The sequence below is a fragment of the Heptranchias perlo genome, chromosome 18, assembly GCF_035084215.1.
Source record: "Heptranchias perlo isolate sHepPer1 chromosome 18, sHepPer1.hap1, whole genome shotgun sequence".
Classification (NCBI taxonomy): domain Eukaryota; kingdom Metazoa; phylum Chordata; class Chondrichthyes; order Hexanchiformes; family Hexanchidae; genus Heptranchias; species Heptranchias perlo.
Genome location: NC_090342.1, coordinates 22239398 through 22259576, shown reverse-complemented (window position 1 = coordinate 22259576; position 20179 = coordinate 22239398). Strand labels below are relative to the sequence as shown.

Below are 20179 nucleotides of genomic sequence, written 5' to 3'. Positions count from 1 at the left end.
ATTATCTTATGTATCGTGGACCTACTTTGCAAGTGTAGCCACTGCCATGGGCATTGAGAAAATGAGTCAGATTCAAGTAATACTACTTGGGTGGTGGCATCACATCACCAAACTTGGCCTCGCCAATCCCCTGCACAGATTTGTGCCCAAAAAGGGGTAAGACCATCTCTTTCTTCTGGGTGAGCTGTGTCAACATGGTTGGGCAACTGCCAGTCCTGCTTTAACAAATTCTTATGCTTCTCCCAGAGTTCTCTCCTTTTTCTATCTAAGGTTTGTATAGTTTATTTTTCTTTTTAATTTCCATACTTGTTGACCTATTCATCCATTTTGGAGAATGCTTATACTTATTTTGCTTGGATATATGCTTATTTTGCAAACTCAGCAATATTGTTTTAAAAAAGTGTTCAACTTTTTCCTTAAACGAGATCTATTTTAGCAATATTTCCTAGTTAGTTTCTTTTAGTTCTTTACTCATTCCTCTGAAGATTGTCTTCTTAATATTTTGTTCTAGCCCTTACTGGTGCTGATTGCTAGGTAACTTTAAATTTAAACATATTATGGTCACCAATCCCATGAGATTCCATTGCTGCTCTATTATAGATGCATTCCAGATCTAGATGTGAGCAATTATAGGGGATTCTTGCCATCTCAGGGTAGATTTTCTGATCAATTCTACCTGGTTCAAGGACTTTGGGTGTAACCAATAGGAAAAATAGGCAGAGGTGCTGTCGAAGAAGCCTTGGCGAGTCACTGCAGTGTATCCTATAGTATCCCGCAGTATTGCTGTGGAGCCAGGAGGAGCAGGAAGACTTCCCCTGGTTCCACATTAAAGCTAGTTAAAAAGAAAAAAACTACTGTTTTGTTGGTGGCTACCTGCGGTTCCTTTAAGGACCGCTGGGTAGGCTACATAAGAACCCGAAAAACTGAGTAGAGCTTGCCCATTGTCAGTTGTGCCGGATATTGGAGTGGAGTCGTAAAATAGGCATTAGGCCCTACAGAAGCATATGCAAGGGGCCTGCCACCTGTTTCAGCCGGCCGCCAAGGATGCCTCAATATCGCCCAAACCAATATGGCATCAGACGTACTTCCAGCGCAGTTTGGGTGAGGGTCTTGGCACTCTGGAATTGGTGGTTTTTGTGCCCGAAAAAGGGCACGCAGGATCCAATTCCACCCCCCCCCCATATATTTTTAACTGACAAAAGACAAAAAATATTCCAATTTTATCAATAGCTTAAAAATTAATTAAATATTAATAACCGAGTCCTTTGTGTTACTGTTTCAGGGCAGTGGGTTGTTTCTTGTCTGAGCTGCTCTGACAACCAGACTTGTGACTGGCAGACGGCAAGGTGGCAGCCAGACAACTGTCATCACCTTGCACTGACTAAAATTCAACTTCAGCAGTGTATGAATGGAAGAAGGGTAAGGGCTTCTTCCATATGACTTTAGCTGCCATAAACAATGTTATACAATCATGTAATGCAAGGTATAATAACATATATGACAAAAATTCTAAATGCTTGTTACTTGTAATGAATTAAAGTTTAATGGGAAACTGTACCCTATTAAAATAAAATTCTAGATTTGAACAACCTAATGATGCATTCCTCTGCTATAGTAAAACTGCACAACACAGTGATGGGTATTGTGTTGAATGGAGATGAACTTCTTCACGGGGAAAGAAAAAAATTGAAACAAAAAATTCTCCTATCACATTGATCATAGAGCAGTATTATTTTGAATTTAGGAGGTTTTGCTATGCTAGACCGTCACACTCTCGTAGCTGAAGGAAGCTACTGGTAGAAAATAGCTTATATCAGAAAGGAAATAAATTTTGGATCACTTGACTTGGATCATAATCATTACTTTTACTCTAAAGATATTAACTGCATTATTTTGATAATTTACTTACATTTTATTCTCTTACATTTAAATTTTAAGGAGCAAGAATTTAATTTAATCTTTAAGTCCTAGCACATATACTTTTTAAAATGTCCAAAGATAATTGTGTCAACTGAGCACTTTTTAAAAAAACATTCTTTGCAATTCAGGATACTGAGAGGAAAGGATAAAAACATTTTAAAATAAAAATGACTGCACAAACAAATAACTGGATTTCTATTCAATTCATAAATAAAATGTAAAACTGAATAATGAGTAGCCTTCGTTCCATATGAAAACTAAGGATATGTTCACTTAAGCTCAGTTAAAAAAAATGCAGATTTAGCATATTTATTTGTAAAAAAAATTGGAATCTACACAATACTTGGCTTTCAAAGAGCAGTGTTTGGCTGCTTTCAGATGCAATGGACTCCGTTGCAGTCATGTTGTTTCTTTATTGCTTTCACATATGTTCTTCATGGTCATATGTCATGTTAGTTCTCGTTTATGCTTATCGAGAACCACCTGAGGAGAATGGAATGAAGGCCTAGTTGATTGGCTTGTAGTATTGGAAATAAAACTACGTACTAAAAACATTTTGTAAGATGTTAGCAATACCACCTTTGTTGGAAAAAGGGATAGCAGTTGCTTAGGTGCACCCAAAAATGAGGAACTATAGGAAAAATAATGACCAGCCCATCCATTTCAAGAGAAAAAATGGATAAATTAATGTCTCGTGTTGTTAGCTTGTATCACAGGAAAATACTTCTGTAGAAGTTAATATTATTAATTTCATATTAATGCCCATAATGTTTTCTTCACCATTAAAGAGAAATAAATAGCATTATTTCACTGAAAATGAGGACATTTTTAAAGGCGGTTACTTGCAAATCTCTAAAATTGATGCAAAACATGTATGGTAATGTAGAGTTTATGCTCTCAAATTTCTTCAGAATTTGGAATCTAATATTATAAAATTATATATTTTCATCAAACTCTCCAAAGGTTTGTTTGCAAAATTTTGAGGGTACAGTATACAGATAGAACTCTAATTTATATTACAGTACTGTAAGAACTGTCCAAAACATGGAATTGACAAGTGGATCAGTGTCTAAAATGCCCTTCATGATGCCTCTACATCCCAATGGTCATGTTAAACTGAGGTGGGGGGGCAGGGGGTACAGGCAATTCCAAGTCATAAAGTTAAATTTTTTTCACAGTTACAGATATGAGGCCTCACCTACGAGATAGTCTAAAAAACAAATCAAATTAACAGTTAATAACCAAAATGTGGGAAAAAGTGTTTGGACACCTATATTAACAATGGTGACAATTCCTTCATGTTTTAATGAAGGACTAAAATGTCTTCTATTCCACCTGTACCAAATGAGCAATTAACAGCAATATACCTGCAAGTTTTTCAGGGGGGAAAAATTGCCAAATCCTTACATAATACTCTTTCACTAAGTTGTTATTGTTGTCTAGGGGAGATAGGAGGAGCATTTGAGGAGCATGGGCAAAAAATTGTGACTACTGCTCTGTTAACACAAGCACAAAATTACAACAAAGTGCACTCTTAGCACATCCTGTAATACTCACGCACAAAGCACTTTTACTCGCATAAAGTGGATTATTGTGAGATATTGGCACAAACCTGTGGTTAACTTGTCCTTGTCTTCTTACTTACAATTTGAAGTAACCATCTGGCTTTGCCAAAGAAAATAAAGGTAAAAATTCAAATAAAAATGATTCCAACATGGCAACCTTTAGTTTGTATATGAACTGTGGTAATGCAGTAAAATGCTAATAATACAGTAAAATCTTCCCAATACCTAAACGTTTATAGGCTGTACCACATACTCATCATATTCGAATTTAGCAACACAGGGTTTATTTGATTATCTATTTTTTGTTAAAATTGTTTTAATCATACATCTCAACTATATCCTCTGTAGAAGAAGATTTGTTTTATGTGTTACAGGTAGTAAAATCTTAAACACATTCTAAAAATGAGATTCAATTATCACCGTATATTCTGAATGGATCTTTTTCTGTATTGGTGTAGTAAAACAAAGCGAATGCAATGATTCCATCTTTAATGACTGCACTAACGTTTTTACACTCAAATCAAAATTATAATTTGTTTTAGTCTGCTGAATGAATGCAATGAATTAAAACTTGATCCTTCGAATTTAAATTTGTTGAATCCTACTCGATCATGTTTCTGAAAAATATATGCCATTTTTTTAAAAAGAGTCTTTAAGTGTTACTCTACTTACCCAGTTTGTGATTCGGGATTATTTGACTATATCATATTTGATGCATTTTTCTTTTTTATCCATAAGGTTCTTTTTATTGGAGATTCAACCAACAGGGGAATGATGTACTACCTCATGGAGGAAGTGAATGAAACTCTTCAGGAATGGGACAAAGCTCATGACACTAAGTTGTATTACAATTTAAATGGAGGAAAGACATTCACTAGTTATGCTTATTATCCCCAGTTCTGGCTGAGTTTAGATCAGAGACCTACATTTGAAAAGGCTTTGGAGCAACTTATACAAAGGTACAATACTTGATAAACCTGGCCTTAATTCAATTCTTTTTTTTCTCACCAGTCCCATCCCCTGCTCTCATGAATACGTTGACTTTTTGCCAGGGCATGGTTTCATGGGCACCCTCCAGTACCTTTCCCAAGTAGCTATTATTCATATCTGAGCCTTGACACTGAGTATTGGCAGGCTATTTGGTAAACAAGTATATCAGGAAAGCCTGTAGTATAGCTAAATTACTCACTGGATAAACTTACAGAGCCATCAGGAGCAATTTCAGTTCTTAATTCAATGCCTAGAAATACTGTTTGGATAAATCAATTTTGATATAACTTATTACATTTAAAAAGTGCTATAAGGGCAATAACAGCACTTTAGTAATTGTTTTCTACAACAGTGAAGTATATTTTATAGAATATCCTAAATTCAGGTATTTCCAAAGCTGCACATTTGATTACTTTAGTAACACAGAGCATGCACAAGATAAAGTAAAGAATATACAACTGAAAACTCAGAAACTAGTATTCTGGTGCTACTGTTATTGATTTATGCAGTGACCTTGAAATACAAAGCGAAACTGCTCACGTTATAATGTAATTTAATAAAATTAACTTTAATATCTGGTAACTTAGAATTTAGGGCATTACTTCATACGTTTAAATGCAGCTTCGCTGTTACTTGAAAAGCATAATGAAATTCTGCATTTGTTGGCCACAACTATTGGAAGAAATTTACAGTTTTTTTCTATTTTTTTCACTCTTGAAGGAGTGGCTAATGCTGACAAACAGTTCCACAGCTGCCAACATTCAGTTGCTACCTCACACAATTAGTAATTGTTCATGGTGAAACTAAAGAATGTTGGCAGGCTATTCTATCATGGAAGGCATCACAGCCATGCTGGATCTTACCTTATCTGACATCCAAATACTCACTGGTGATGAGGCTTGGGAATTCTGGCTGATTTTTTTCCCCTGTCATGGCCAAGAATGCCAATTATAACCAATTGAAGTATCCCTACCACTGTTCTGGCTGATATTATTTAGGCCAGGTATCAAAACTGGGATCATCCTGGTCTATGTGGCTCTGAATGAAATCATCTAGTTAATTTGCACCGAACCATTATGGCCCCAATTACAGAGGTAATAATACATACAGCACCAGGAGCAATTTGATGCTTCGTCTTTAAATGTTTTATTAAATTGTAATTACATCATATAACTATAAAGTTAATTGTGAGCAAATATACATGTTATAATGCAGTTAATTTGAGAATCTTGTCTCTTATTGCTTTCAGATCACGTCCCTTAGAAAACAATGATCAGACAGTCCTGGTTGTAGGCGGTGTGCAATGGTTAAATACACGTCACTTGCACATTATACAAAAAGTTTTACAAAGGTAATGCCGAGCATGTAACGTCGTGGTGCATATTTTTTACAATGTCTATTAGAAGAGAAGGATGGAATCTTTGATTAACACTGCCATCCCTACTTTTATTTCTACTCTATCCTCCCTGAATATTTTGACATACCCCCATAGCAATTTGTACCTCTTACTGGCCAATTTTATTCACAATACTTTGTCCTTTTAATGTACAAACAACTCAAACCTGCCTCTGTCAGTTCGGCATTCTTACTCGTTTTAAACCCTCCTCTTTCTGATCTATTCGTAATAACTTTCCTGTTTGCCCCTTTTATCTTTCTTACACTCCTTGTTCCTTTTGCTTTCCTTTCTGCTTCATTTTGATTTTTTTCCCTCTCCCTGCCACATTAGTTTAAATCCTGCCCCATAGCATTAATTATGTGCCCAGCCTTGTTGAGATGAGGTCAATCCATCCTATAAGGGCCACTCACCTCACAAAATTGTCCCAATGTCCTAGGAGTCTGAACACTTCCCTCCTACACCATCTCTCCAGCACGCATTTACCTCCCTTACTATTCCTGTATTCACTAGCGTGTGACACTGGGCGTTATCTTGAAATTAATCTGTCTCCTAATTGCTGAAACTGTCTTTGCAGAATCTCAATTCTTTTTCTTCCTATATCATTGGTTCTAAAGCAAACCACAAATTCTGGCTGTTCCCCCTTCCCTCTCCAAAATATTTGCACCCATTCCGTAATATACCTTACTTGGAACGCAACTTGGCATTCAGAATTCTTGGTTGTGGTACAAGAGAGCCTATCGACTCCCATAACTACAGAAGCCCTATTATTACCATGTTTCTGTGCTTAACATCGCCCTCTTTGACAATAATTTGCTCCACAATAACATGATGTGGAGATGCCGGTGATGGACTGGGGTTGACAATTGTAAACAATTTTACAACACCAAGTTATAGTCCAACAAATTTATTTTAAATTCCACAAGCTTTCGGAGGCTTCCTCCTTCCTCAGGTGAACGGTGTGGAAATTCTGCAAAGACAGTTTCAGCAATTAGGAGACAGATTAATTTCATTTCCACACCGTTCACCTGAGGAAGGAGGAAGCCTCCGAAAGCTTGTGGAATTTAAAATAAATTTGTTGGACTATAACTTGGTGTTGTAAAATTGTCCACAATAACATGACATTGCTTGTGGCCGCCCTCCTCCAAGCTGTTGCCATTGTCACAGTCTGTCTCTCAATTCAACAGTCTCAGGAGATTACTGCAGTGCATCTTGACTTTTCTTCCTAAACTGATGGCTGGTCACCCAACTCCCTTCCTCATTAACTTGCTCTGCCTGCAGGGTAGCCACCTCCCAGAATGTGCATTCCAGGAACCCATTGGCTTTTTGTATGCCTTTTCTTAAATAAAACCAATAATGAGACGCTGGGTTGCCCCAGCATCATCAAACAAAAACAAAAGTGTCCCTTTTTAAGAGGGGCACAACTAATAAAGAACTAAACCATAAAACAAAGGAAACTTATAAAATTAAATAATAATACCTGTCCCTACAGTGCCCACCGGTCATGGATGGCCTCAAGCGTGCCGACGGACACTGCGTGCTCCTTCTCCAGGGCCACCCAGGCATGGACGAGTCTGCAGAAGAGAGGCAGGCAGCCAGAGCGACCACTCCCATGGTCCGCGTCCGGCCTGGACCTATGGATGGTTATCTTGGCCAGGACCACGAGGAGGTCTTCCAACTTGCCTGCCCCCCTCTGTACTGGGTGACCAAAGATCAGGAGCGTGGGACTGAAGTGGAGCCAGAAGTTGAGGAGCAGCCCCTTTAAACAGTGGAATAGGGGTTGCAACCTCTCACAATCAAGAAAAGTATGAAAATCGGTCTCATCCAGGCCGCAAAAATTATAGGCGGGCTGGAAGTCCGTAAAATAACTTAAAAGCCTGTTTGACAGAACTGCTCCGTGCAACACTCTCCCCAGATCCCCAATGGCGCAGGGGAGGACACCAGCGTAGAGAGCCCTCCATCGGAGCCCCCCACCTCCGCCAGACGGCAAGATGGTGTCCGGACAGAAGACGAGGGTGAGGAAGTGGAGCGTGCGCAGGAGCAGCCCGTGCAGGAAATCCCTCGGCACTGAAGGAGTCAGGGCTAAGTGCGCCTTTTAGCGCCTGGATGGCTTTGGCCGCAGGCCTGATGTAGCGCCAGGACATCCGAGCTGCCAACGCCTCTGTCGGACATCCAGCCCGCTCCTCCACCATCTAGTATATCCCTGATTCTGGTTACCTTGGCAGCCAGGGGCCTTCTCTCTGCTAGCCACGTGGTGCCGAAGCTGACAACGCAGAGTTGCGGGTTCGGCTTCCTCTATGTGATGGAATATTACTCAAGCTCAAAAACTTTGAGCTTGAGCACCAGTAGTTAGGTACACTTCCTGTACACGTGATTGTCTGGGACACAAAATGCATCGAGGACCTCCCACATCACACAGGTATTGCATGCCACAGGCTTCAGCTGTCTCACATATTAAACTAAACTGTTTCTCTTAAAAACACAGCAACTTAGTAATTCAGCCCCTCAAATTTAATTTTCAGCCACTGCACCCCAAGACTAATCTCCCCCTAAAGCTGAACTCTTGCTGAGCTCCTGGATGGCTTTGGCCGCGGACCTGACGTAGCGCCAGGACATCCGGGTTGCCAACACCTCTGGCGACACTGATCTCTTGCTGCTCAAGATTAATGTCTCACTAAAATACTCAAATTTATACTCTCTTCATTTACACAATAACCCAAATGCCACTGGGGGAAAAACAGCCGATCGGAGAACAGCTTATCACACTATTTACATAATCAATCAAATAATCTATTACCAGCTCAAACCAACCCACAGGTAAGGCACAATTATTATTTTCAATGCAGTATGTGTTGGTGTTAAGCGTCATGCAGTTATTGTTTATGTGCTTAAATAAAAATATTTCCTAATTAATGCTTTGAGGGCAAGTACAGTTGCTTCTGACTTTATTCTATGCAATAAAAGCAGGTACTTCAGTAGCACTAAAAGAATGATGACTAGTGGTTAAACTAGTCAATTAAGATGTTATTATTTTCATGCAGAACAAACCTGATCTTGTACTGTTGTTTGCTTTGTATAGTATAAACCAGTCAGGGGAATGGGAGGGGAAAATCCACACAGTAAGTCAAAAAGTATGAGAAAAAGACCAGCAGGACATCTGGGCAGAGTGTGGACAGTTACCCAAATAAGAGTTCTGTATACAAACGCACGTAGCATAAGAAATAAAACAAGTGAGTTACAAGCACAAATTCAGCTTGAAGGGTATGATACAGTAACTATTACAGAGATCTGGCTAAAAGCTGGGCATGAATGGGAGCCAAATATTCAAGGCTACAGAATATTTAGAAAGGACAGTGAAATTGGAAATTGAAAAACATTGATGAAAGGTGGAATTACAGCAGTAGAAAGAAGGGATTTCAGTAATGGTGATCAGGCAATGAAAACACTATGGGTAGAGTTAAGGAACAGCAGGGATGCAAAACTCTGGTAGGAGTTGTGGTGGGGGATATATAAATGCAGAGATCAAGAAATCATGTCGCAAAAACAAAATGGTTATAAAGGGGAGATTTTAATTTTCACATAGACTGGGTGAAGCAGAACAGTTCAAGTGGTAAAAGCAATGAATTTCTAGAATGTATTCAGGACAGTTTTCTTCAACAATATGTTTTAGAACCAAACATGGAACTAGCCGTGCTAGATTTAGCGATGAGTGGTTAATAATCTGACTGTAAGGGAACATCATGCAAAAAGCGAATATGCTTGAATTTGATATTAGTAAACTTACAGACAAACAGTAGGAAGTATTCAAGGAAGAATTTGGTACGATACAAAACCAGTACATAACCCTAAAAGGCAAAAGCTCCACTTGTGTAGTTAAGCATCCATGGTCAACAAATGAGGTAAGAGACAGTGACAAGCTAAAAGAAATGGCTTACACAAATACAAGGAAAAGTAGAAATCCAGTGGACTGGGAGAGCTATAAAAAGCAACAAAGAGATACAAAGAACATAATAAGAGGTGCAAAAAGGGAATATGAAAAATATTGCAAGCGATATCAAATGTAACAGCAAATTTTTTTATAAATAAAGAGAGTGATAAAAGAGAATGTGAGCCCATTAAAGACAGATGCAGGTGAGGCTATAATGGACAATAATGAAATGGCAGATTTGTTAAATGAGTATTTTGTATTTGTTTTCAGTGGACAAAATATCAGCAGTGCAAGAGAACCTAAAAATAAGTCAAGGGGAGGAGCTTAGTGGATTTAATATAAATTTTAAAAATGGTAATGGAAAAAATAATGGGACTTAAGATAAACAAATTTCCAGGACCTGATGGTTCCCCTCCCCCCCTCGGTATTAAAAGAAATAGGTGAAGAAATTGCAGATGCATTAGTCATAATTTTCCAAAGCTATCTAGATTCAGGAATTGTGCCTTTAGATTGGTAAATTGCAAATGTCATTCCATTATTTAAGAAAGGTGGGGGGGGGGGGGGAGTGGTGGGGAGAAACCATGAAACTACACACCAGCTGTGGGGAAGTTACTGGAATCTATGATCAGGAACAATTATGAGCTGATCAAAGAGAGTCAGCATGGATTTGTGACGGGTAGGTTGTGTCTGAATGGGGATGCTCACGGCAGGATGGTAACTTCTTTGGTTTTGGTGAGGTCAACAGCGCAAATTGTCCAGCGGAACTCATGGCATACCTCTTCCATGCCACATATTGCTGAGTTTTTTACGCATTAATAATGGCGGGCGCCTTGAGCTCACCATTACTTTTCCAGCAATTTCTAGGCCCGTGTCTTTCCCTTATATATCCATACACTGAAATTTATTTCAGTTTACACAGTATAGTTGTACTCTCTGTACCTTGCTGATTAGCATTTAGATTTGTATGTGTGTGTAAACAGCGATTTACAAGTGATAATGACAATGGATAGAAGATTTTGTGAAAGACACAGGTCAGTGTAGGTCCCTTGTTGCTATTTACACTGCCCAAGAAATATAGTGAAGCAATATGTTGAAAAAAAATCTGCATTTGCCACGAGGTCTCTTTTCTTAGAGTGTCAAGACTAAAGTGAGTAAAGGAACTGTGGGATCTAGACCGGGACTTTCTTCAGAGCTGCTCCTGCTGTGCCGCAGTAACTTAGCCGGAGATGCCACAGTAACTTAGCCGGTTACGGCAGCAGAGTGCAAACAGCTCTAAGGAAATTCCTGGCCTTAGATACTGTAGTTTCAGAAGAATTTATATTAATTCCATCTGATGCAGAATTACTCTTTTTTCACCTATCCGTAGAATGCTTGGTCACTTTCATCTCCAACAAAAAAAAGAATATTCTTTCTGTCAGAGGAAAGATAAAGAGAAATAATAATAGCAAAAAACTCATCCAACAGCATGGCATCTGAAATAGGCTGCAGCAGTGTATTTATGGGAGTCCAGGACAAAGGCTGCTCAATTAGCAGTACCTCTGGTTTTAAGATAATCAGGATTTTGTCAAGCTTCCTCATACTTAAACACTTATTATTCAATTATATTGTCTCAGATTGAAGCATTCCACTACATACCTGGTGAATGAATTAGCATTTTTTTTACTGACATATAATGTTCAATATTTTGAGCAGTGTGAGCAGACCCAGTGCATCGATCACTAAACAGTCTTAATGCGCACAAGCAATCTTGTTTAGGCTTCCATGAGTGAGAACCCCTCTTTTAGTGTTTGTGTTGTATTTAACTATATAGTTATTTGCTGTTACCAGAGACTTCTTTATTCAAAGCTGATTGTTTTGCATTTTGTCTAGACCAAATAAATTCAGATGAGCACAAGATACTTGTGGATGAGGAAAGCCATTCGGTCCATCCTAATTCATACATCCAGAACGACCCTACAGTTCCTGGCATTGCTGCACCAAATTGTTTCTTAAATGATTCCAGGATTTTTTCCTCACTACTCTGTCTGGAGGCTCAACCCAAATGCTGATCACTCTCTGCATGAAAAAGAACTTTCTGTTATCAGTCCTAAATTACCTTTATTAGTTGGAACCTGTGACCCCTTGCCCTCTGCCCATTGATACCTAAAAATTGCATTGGAATCCTATGTACATCATAAGACACTGATTTGCATACCATAATGAGTTCTCACTTCGGCTTTGGCTGCCCTTCACAAGCCCCCTGACAAAGTGGCAATGGGCAGATCGGGAGTGGTGAGTTCAGCACCATAATTATCAGAGTGCTATTGTCTTGTTCCTGTTGAACAGTGACAACAAAAATCAGCCCGATGTATTTTGAGTGAGGAATAAGTCAACTGAAATGTATACCTTTTGAATAATTAAAGTACACAACCACAAACTATTTAATTTTAGAAAATCTTAGTTTTGTCATCATCATTTATATTTTGCAGAGAGAACCTTTTAAATATTCTTGTAGTCATAAAATCCATAGGAATGGGATTTCACCTGCCAGTGGATGGAATCCGATCCTTGTCTTTGGTAAGCAAATTATTATTTTTTGTGCAGTTATAGTACTGTCCCTCAACACAGCATGTTCTTTAACAATACTATTTCAAGTATAACATTATTTTTGCTTGTTCAGCAAATTTAGTCTATTTCCACTGACATTCCTAATCCTAAGAAATTCTATATTATTTAGCCATTGAAGGATCTATGCCACATTGGTAGACTGCAACATATGTTCCAGTCTTGCCCCTGCATTCAACCATTCTGGGCAGTAGTCTGAGAGGCAACCGAGAACACAAAAGACATCCTTGCAGATCAAGGCCTGTGCATGCTACAAATAATATTGGAGAGTAAATACTATTGTAAAACACAGAAAAGTGGAACTTTCATTGCTAACTGCAAGAAGTTGCTTTCCCCCACTGTGAAGTGCGACCTCCATGGGTGAAGGATCTGGGGGACGTGCATTCAGAAGGGGTAATGTATGAACTCCACCTGGAACCATGAATATGCTAGTCTTCGGTATCCCAATACCAACTGCTGAATTGCTACTGCATACTAACAGTTAAGGTTCTTAATTTAGTCAGTGTTGTCTCCATTTGTGTCCACATAATAAGATAAACTTTCCAAGTGATCATGTTGAATATATTTGTGCTGAAATGCTTAAGAAATATTGAAATTATAAGTGGTTCTTTGATGCTTTTTCATGAGAAAATGATAAATTGATCAAAAATGTCCCCATATCAGGTTGATTTCTGAATAATTATCAATAGATTGATTTTCCATGATATGCGCACCCACAGCGAAAATGGTGTGCAAGTGGACATCCACGTGACATAATGTGCACGGCAATTTCTATCTGAATTTCTGGGTTTTGCCCTCATTAGGTATTTGTGGCAAGCTCCGCCCGTGCAGTGGAGTGCTTCTGGGAGCTTGCACAGAGAGCGGTGGCTTTTCCTGTGCTGCTGCAGCTACTTACGGAGCTCAGGCTTTCCGTGCCTCCTCCTTGATTAGGGTGCATCTCCAGCATGGGCTGGAGATGCTGCAGTAGGTCCCGGGGGACTGCTGCAGGGGGAGTAGAGGTGAACAGCTGAAAGAATTTTTAATTTTACTTACGGGGTCTGTATATGGCCATCCTTTCAGAGTGCTTGCACAGGCCCCTCTTTGATTTTTGCCCTGGGGTCCCCTCTGTCGGTCTCTGAATGCCGAGCATGGGAGACTACCAGTAGGTCTCTGTGTCTGGTGTGCAAAGAATGCAAATGGCATGAAACACAGCTGAAGCCATATTTCCCTCAGGTGCATGCATTTACCATTGTAAATAGTACCGGTGTGCAAACCAGTCATAGTTTGCTCTGACAGGTTACTTTCTGCCCCTGCAGTGAAAAATCAACAGAAGACATGAAAACCTAGGCCTATAAATAATCTATCAGCTGGCTTTCGAATACTGCTTGGGTATCTCCATTCCAGTTCATTCTTCCTCAACTTAGTTTCTATTTCTCGCTGTAGTATTCTAATTTCTTCAATGAACACTTTTAAACTGGTTCTCATCTTTCAGGTGTTTTAATACGATTTCTTGTTCTTTTTCAACTGTTAATATATGATCCCAGCTTGCCACTCTTATGCAGAATAGTTGCTGATTTATATTTATTTTGCTCAGGTATATGCACACTGCCTGTTTTCAATTCTACTGTCAAACTCTACTTTTGCAACTTAAGTAACATGTTCTGCAGTCTGGATAGAATTTTGGTAGCTTTTTCATAATTATGCTGAGGTTTATGATCACTCTCCTCCAAAAAATTCTTGCATATGCATATTGGTAGAACGTTTTGCAACCAAATACTGCAGCTGAAAGTTTTTTCTCTATTTGGGCAAAACCTGGATTGAACTGGTGTAAATGTTCGTGAGGCGTAGGTTGTTTCTCCTGTGGCAATACTGAAATGGAATCATCAACAATAATCCTCACCTGCTAGGTCACATTGTAGTATTTCAACACTGGGATTTCCATAAACAGGCAATGTACTTCAAAATCCCATCATGTTCATCAATCCAATGGTATGGGTTATGTCTTTTTCAAATAGTTTTCTCATTGGATTTGTGACATCTGGCAAATATAGACAGGAAGCTACCTAAATAATTCGCTATGCCAAGATAGATAATACTGTTGCACTATTGGGTTTTTTCATCTTTTTGATTGCTTCAATGTTTTTTTAACTGGCTTTAAGTGCCACTGCTGAGAGTGTTGCCTATGTAACTGACCTCTTGTACTTTAAACTCGCACTTATTTATACTGAGCTTCATATTGTGTTCTTTTATTTTATACTTCCAGCACCTTTTTTAAATCTTTGGTTATTAGTTCTCTCTCCAAATCAGGATATCTATATATAGCATGCACTTCCTGTACATATTAATCTTACTTCCTTTGTTATTTTTTTATAATGGAAAACATGTATGTCATTATATCACAATGGAAAAATCCCAAAGGAACACGTCAACATTTATGATGGGTAAACCCTATAGCAACATGGCAACGTTTCACCATCACAGTTTATTGATGATCCTCCAGCTGCTTTTCTGCTCTCTTTAAGGTAATAATCTGGGGCAAACATACACAACATTTATAGCTCTCCCTGGCATTCTCTTCACAGAGGGCCAGGAATATCAGTGGCATCTTGCTGCTACATCTGGAGCACTGGCTGAAGAATTAATTTTTTTAATAAAATCTGCCAATTTTCTGTTGCTGCATTCCTAATGGCAGTCAAGCACTTTCTAATCAATTATCACCAGGAAACCAGCATTAGGCCTTCACTTTGATGATGGTCCAGTAAGTTGGTCTACATCATGCAGTTGTACTTTCAACTGGGTCCAAGAAAGGCAGAACTGAGATTTCTGGCATGGAAATAATCCTGCCACTCTTGCGTCTTTCAGTGATATCAGGAGGGAAGGCGGCAGCCACAAGAAGTACCCCCCCCCACCCCCCCCTGTCTGAATTTTTTCTCATCCTGAAAAAGAGGCGGAGACCAGGCAGAACAGGGCCTCGCCTCAAACTGTACACCAATGTCCCTTCTCTGAGGCCAAGGATTTTCAGGGCCCTTGTGTATTGTGACTGGATTTAAAGGGACACTCACCAAGCCCAAACCTATACTGCATTTTTGTTACAGCTGTCTCAAACTGATTCCTCAATTGGATTAATTCAAAAGACACAGCCTAATGTAGATTGGAGTTCAAGGTCTCCATAGCATCTGTAGAGTTTGGATGTATCCATGAAAGAGTCCACAGCCTGCAGCTGTCCAGTGCTGCATGACCATCTGACTGAGCTGCGGATTGCCATGAAGCATGTAGCCACTCAGTGGCCCTCTGCAGTGAAGCATCCTTTGGTTGAGGTTCGAAACTCGGGGATAGTTTCTTTCAGGAATGACCTTGATTCCCACTGGTGATTCCCACTGACAATTCCCTTATGGTAAAGTTGAATGTTTCCTTGAAGCAGGTGGCTCAGTTCTATAACTGACTCCATGATGATCCAAAACCTGTGGAGGCACTTCCCCTTGATTATTGTGATGCAGGTGTGCTAGAGGATAATGGTGGACGCAGGCAGCCTATTTCTGGTGCCAGCTAATCTCCCTGGCATATCTTCTTTGATCCTATCATCTTCAAGCATCAAAACCTGTGGTTTGTAAGACAGTTGAAAGCAAATCCATAATTTTATTAAAAATTCCATTTTTTTGTAAAAAAAAACTACCATCTGACTGAGCTATAAGAATGCTGCTTGGGTTTAATGCCAATTTTGAATGGATATCAATGTCCTCATTTAAATACTTTGGGGCAGAAATTGCTTGGAAAAGAACGGAGGGCTCAACAACACTCTGTTGTTAGTGGCGAAATTGAGGAGCAAGTTCCAGCGTTTGCACATGTGCGGTGAAACGCAAAAATCCGGAATGTGCTCCTACTGGTTTGCCGGCGATATGACAGCTTCAAATTAAAGGGATGTCGCCAGGTAGAATCAGTGAAATCATTGAAAAAGCGCCAACTTGCTCATCTGCCAGCTGAAAAGTAACTAATATCACCACAAAACAGGTGTGCTTTAAAAATACCAGGTCTAAACTAAGTTTTAATAGCGCAGTAAGCCTTAATGACTGCCAAACAACTAAAAATTAACCTTTAAAAATGTGGCGTCTCGTTACTCCTTATTTTAATAGTTTTTAATCATTAAAACAAAATGTTTTAAAAATTAATTTTTTAAAAAATCTTTTTTTTACTTTTCCCTTCTGTCTCTTTTATTTAATTCGATTATTTCTTACCCTCCCTTTTTTCGGGGTCTATAACTTTTTTTTAACAATGATTTTAATGTTGCACCTTTCACTTCCTGGATTTAACATTCCAAGCTGACAGAGACAGTTTCGCAGCTTGTCAAAAATGCTGCAGTCTGATTACTTGAGGGGAGAGTGTGCTCCTCTCGCTTCTCCCACAGGTCCAAGCTTTGCTTGAACTAACACTGGGCTCTTCTCCGCTTCCTATTAGAGGAATTGCACCCAGTAAAGGCCACGGTAAGTTAGTGGGTTAGTATAAAACTATGGAACGGTGAGTGTTGTTGGTTCGCCACTCCGGGCAATTTCTGGACCTTTAAGTATGCATAATGAAGCTCTTGCAACATCTCGGAGTTATTAGGATAAAAAGTACCAACGTGTAGGAATGGTCTTACCGGCATTAGATCTTGCAAATGAGGACTAGCAAATTATTCCGTTGTGGGGTTGCCAGTTCATGACAAAATAATTTTACAAGATTTAATGCCAGTGGAACTGTTTCCACACATTGAAATTTTAATCTGAATAACTCTTAAAATATTGCTGATAATTGTTCAAATCACCCTTCCAAATTGTTTTGCTATGTGGAATCTAGCATAAGCATCTGCAGTCAGTTCTGACTAGAGAAGCTGTTCCTCACTAGCTTATGTATTCTGTTGTAGAGATTTAGAAAAATGTACAGTCAGGATAGGGTCAACGAAAAGTTCACGAGTTCAAAAGATTGAATTTGTCATAATCATTCTCAAGGTCATCTTAACCTTGCATAGTTTTCACTAGTTCACTTTGTTGAAAATTAATTATCAATCATGCAGAGGCCTCCAGAATCATTTATATCAATGGAATTTGCATTACATTGAAATTCTAATGATCTCCTAAAATGAAACAGAAGTTCAGACCAACTTTAAAAGCTTCTTGTTAGTCATCATAAATTTCATGACCAGAAATAACTTTCAAGGGTGTTTCTTGAAAGGAATATTAAGATCTTATGCACAACATGTAAAGTTCTGGGTTTAGTCAAAGATACATAAAAATGTAGTAAAGCTGAAGAATTTTAAAATGTTATTTAGCTTTGTAAAGTTTACTCTGTCACTCAACTCATGTCTGATAGTTTTGCATAGTTGCCACCTCCCCCTGGCAGAAATAAACAGACAAAATGCCTCCCCTAATAGTGCCTGGCAGAATAAAATAGTAGACAGACATTAGGAGATAACATTTTGGGGGAGTTTATTATTTGCCATGACCTGAAAATATACATCTTGCACAGCTGACAGCATGATTTAATTTAAGTAAATAATCCTGCTATCCTAGATCAGTGCTGCCAGAACTGCTAACATATAGAACTGTAAACTAGCAACATGAGCATACACCTGCTATGCTGAGTCAAACCATATGTATTGTAGTCATGCTTTCTAGCAACTGGTGCACTGCATTGAAAATCCAACTTGTGTTGCCCAGAGCCTACTGCTTACTGCAAGACATATACCTTCATGTTTCCCTTATTCTTGCAGCAATTATATATTCTTTACAATAGGCCACCGACCCTCAAAATCCAGAGATCAAGGAAAAATTGTGTGCTCCTTGTTACATTAAGTTAAGAAATTAGTGATCACAAAATAAGATGTAGTTCATCTACCAACATATACAATATATGGATGCATTGTTTCCAGAATACCATTGTATCATGTATCGAGCAGGTGATTATTTGACACAATGCAACACCCTGTAACAAATCTCATAAATTTCTATACTTATTGCTTGAGTACTGAAGTTTTGCATAAAAAGTTCAAAGGAATGAAAATGTCAGTTTCTGAGACAATACCAAATCACTTATTGCTATAAGTCACTTGTCCTAACTTCATCAGACCCAATGGTATGTTCAGTCAGTATGACTCCCATTACAATGATAAAAATAAATGGTCATTATATGAGTATCTGCATGCATTTGGACAATGTAACAAGAAACAATAAAAACAAAAGCCCTCTAGTGGATTGTTGTTTAGATACACTAATATGCCTATGCAGGGGGAATTGGAAGTGGGACCAGGAATAGGGTGGGGGAGGGACAAACGGAAACAGATTGGCTAGTGTGTGTATAGAAACTACAAATTGCTAGCTACAGATATGCAATATCATGGATTACTGAATCCAGTCCAAACTGGAGAGTGAGAGCAACATTGTTTGCAGCAGAAGTCGGGTGTCCCACTGCTGAACGAGCCAGCAGTGTTGTTCCTCAAATCTACTGGAAGATTGGTTGTTTTTCCTGGTGTTTCTTTTCGGAGTGAGCACTTGTCAGTAATTGTCATTTATCAGTATCATTAATGGGTAAGATTGCTATTAGCCCTTGACCAGGCCAACATGGAGTGACTGACTGACCCAAACAACACTTAAAATGTTTCACAAAAGGCTGCCGAGCCTCAGCATGCCAGGATCACTTGTCCCAAAACAGAGTATGTCTCCCCCAAAGCCCACCAACTAACACACTCTCAGACCTTCCCCATCCTTTCGTGCCTCTAATTTACCCACTTACCTAAATTTTATTGTTGATGCCTCACCCTGCCATAGTTCCAGAGGTAAACAACAACCTTCATTTATATAATGCCTTTAACGTAGTAAAATGTCCCAAGACGCTTCACAGGAGCGTAATCAGACAAAAACTGACACCGACCCAAAGAAGGAAACATTAGGACAGGTGACCAAACACTTGGTCATAGAGGTAGGTCAGAGAGCAACGTCTTAAAGGAGGAGAGAGTGGCAAAGGGATTTGGGGAGGGAATTTCAGAACTTAGCGCCTACACAGCTGAAGGCATGGCTGCCAGTGGTGGGGCGAAGGAAGTGGGGAGGGTGCGCAAGAGGCCAGAGTTGAAGAAACACAGAGTTCTTGGAAGTTTGTAGGGCTGGTGGAGGTTACAGAGATGGGGAAGGGCGAGGCCATGGAGGAATTTGAAGATTAGGATGAGAATTTTAAAATCGAGGGACTTGGTGTGAGTTAGGATATGGGTAGCAGAGTTTTGGATGAGCTCAAGTTTATGGAGGGTGGAAGATGGGAGGCCAGCCGGGAGAGCATTGTAACAGTTGAGTCTGGAGGTAACAAAAGCATGGGTGACGGTTTCAGCACCAGATGGGCTGAGGCAGGCGATATTACAGAAGTGGAAGTAGGCGGTCTTTGTGATTGACAGGATATGGGGGCAGAAGCTCAGCTCAGGGTCAAATAGGACGCTGAGGTTGTGAACGGTATGGTTCAGCCTAAGACAGTGCAAGGGAGGGGGCTGGAATTAGTGGCTAAGGAACGAAGTTTGTGGCGGAGGCTGAAGACAATGGCTTTAGTATTCCCAATGTTTAATTGGAGGAAATTTTGGTTCATCCAGGACTGGATGCCGGACAAGCAGTCTGACAACACATAGGCAGTGGAGGGGTTGAGAGAAGTAATGGTGAGGTAGGACTGGGTGTCATCAGCATACATGTGGAACCTGATGTCATGTCTTTGGATGATGTCGCCGAGGGATAGCATGTATATGAGAAATAGGAGGGGGCAAAGGATAGATCCTTGGGGAACTCCAGATGTAAT

The 20179-nt window shown here is 39.5% G+C and overlaps 1 protein-coding gene across 4 annotated transcripts in view; it reads left to right on the top strand.

Moving 5' to 3' along the window:
- cped1 (cadherin-like and PC-esterase domain containing 1) overlaps nt 1-20179 on the top strand; it is a 208361-nt gene that overhangs the window by 169925 nt on the left and 18257 nt on the right. For 2 of the 4 annotated variants that reach the window (XM_067999518.1, XM_067999517.1), the window contains exons 17-20: nt 1283-1419; nt 4224-4444; nt 5725-5826; nt 12265-12352. In XM_067999518.1, the coding sequence (XP_067855619.1) occupies nt 1283-1419; nt 4224-4444; nt 5725-5826; nt 12265-12352 (548 nt within the window). Of the gene's footprint in view, nt 1-1282; nt 1420-4223; nt 4445-5724; nt 5827-7360; nt 7884-12264; nt 12353-12512; nt 12794-20179 lie in introns of those variants that run through there. The other 2 variants (XR_010966204.1, XM_067999519.1) reach the window with 2 other exon arrangements.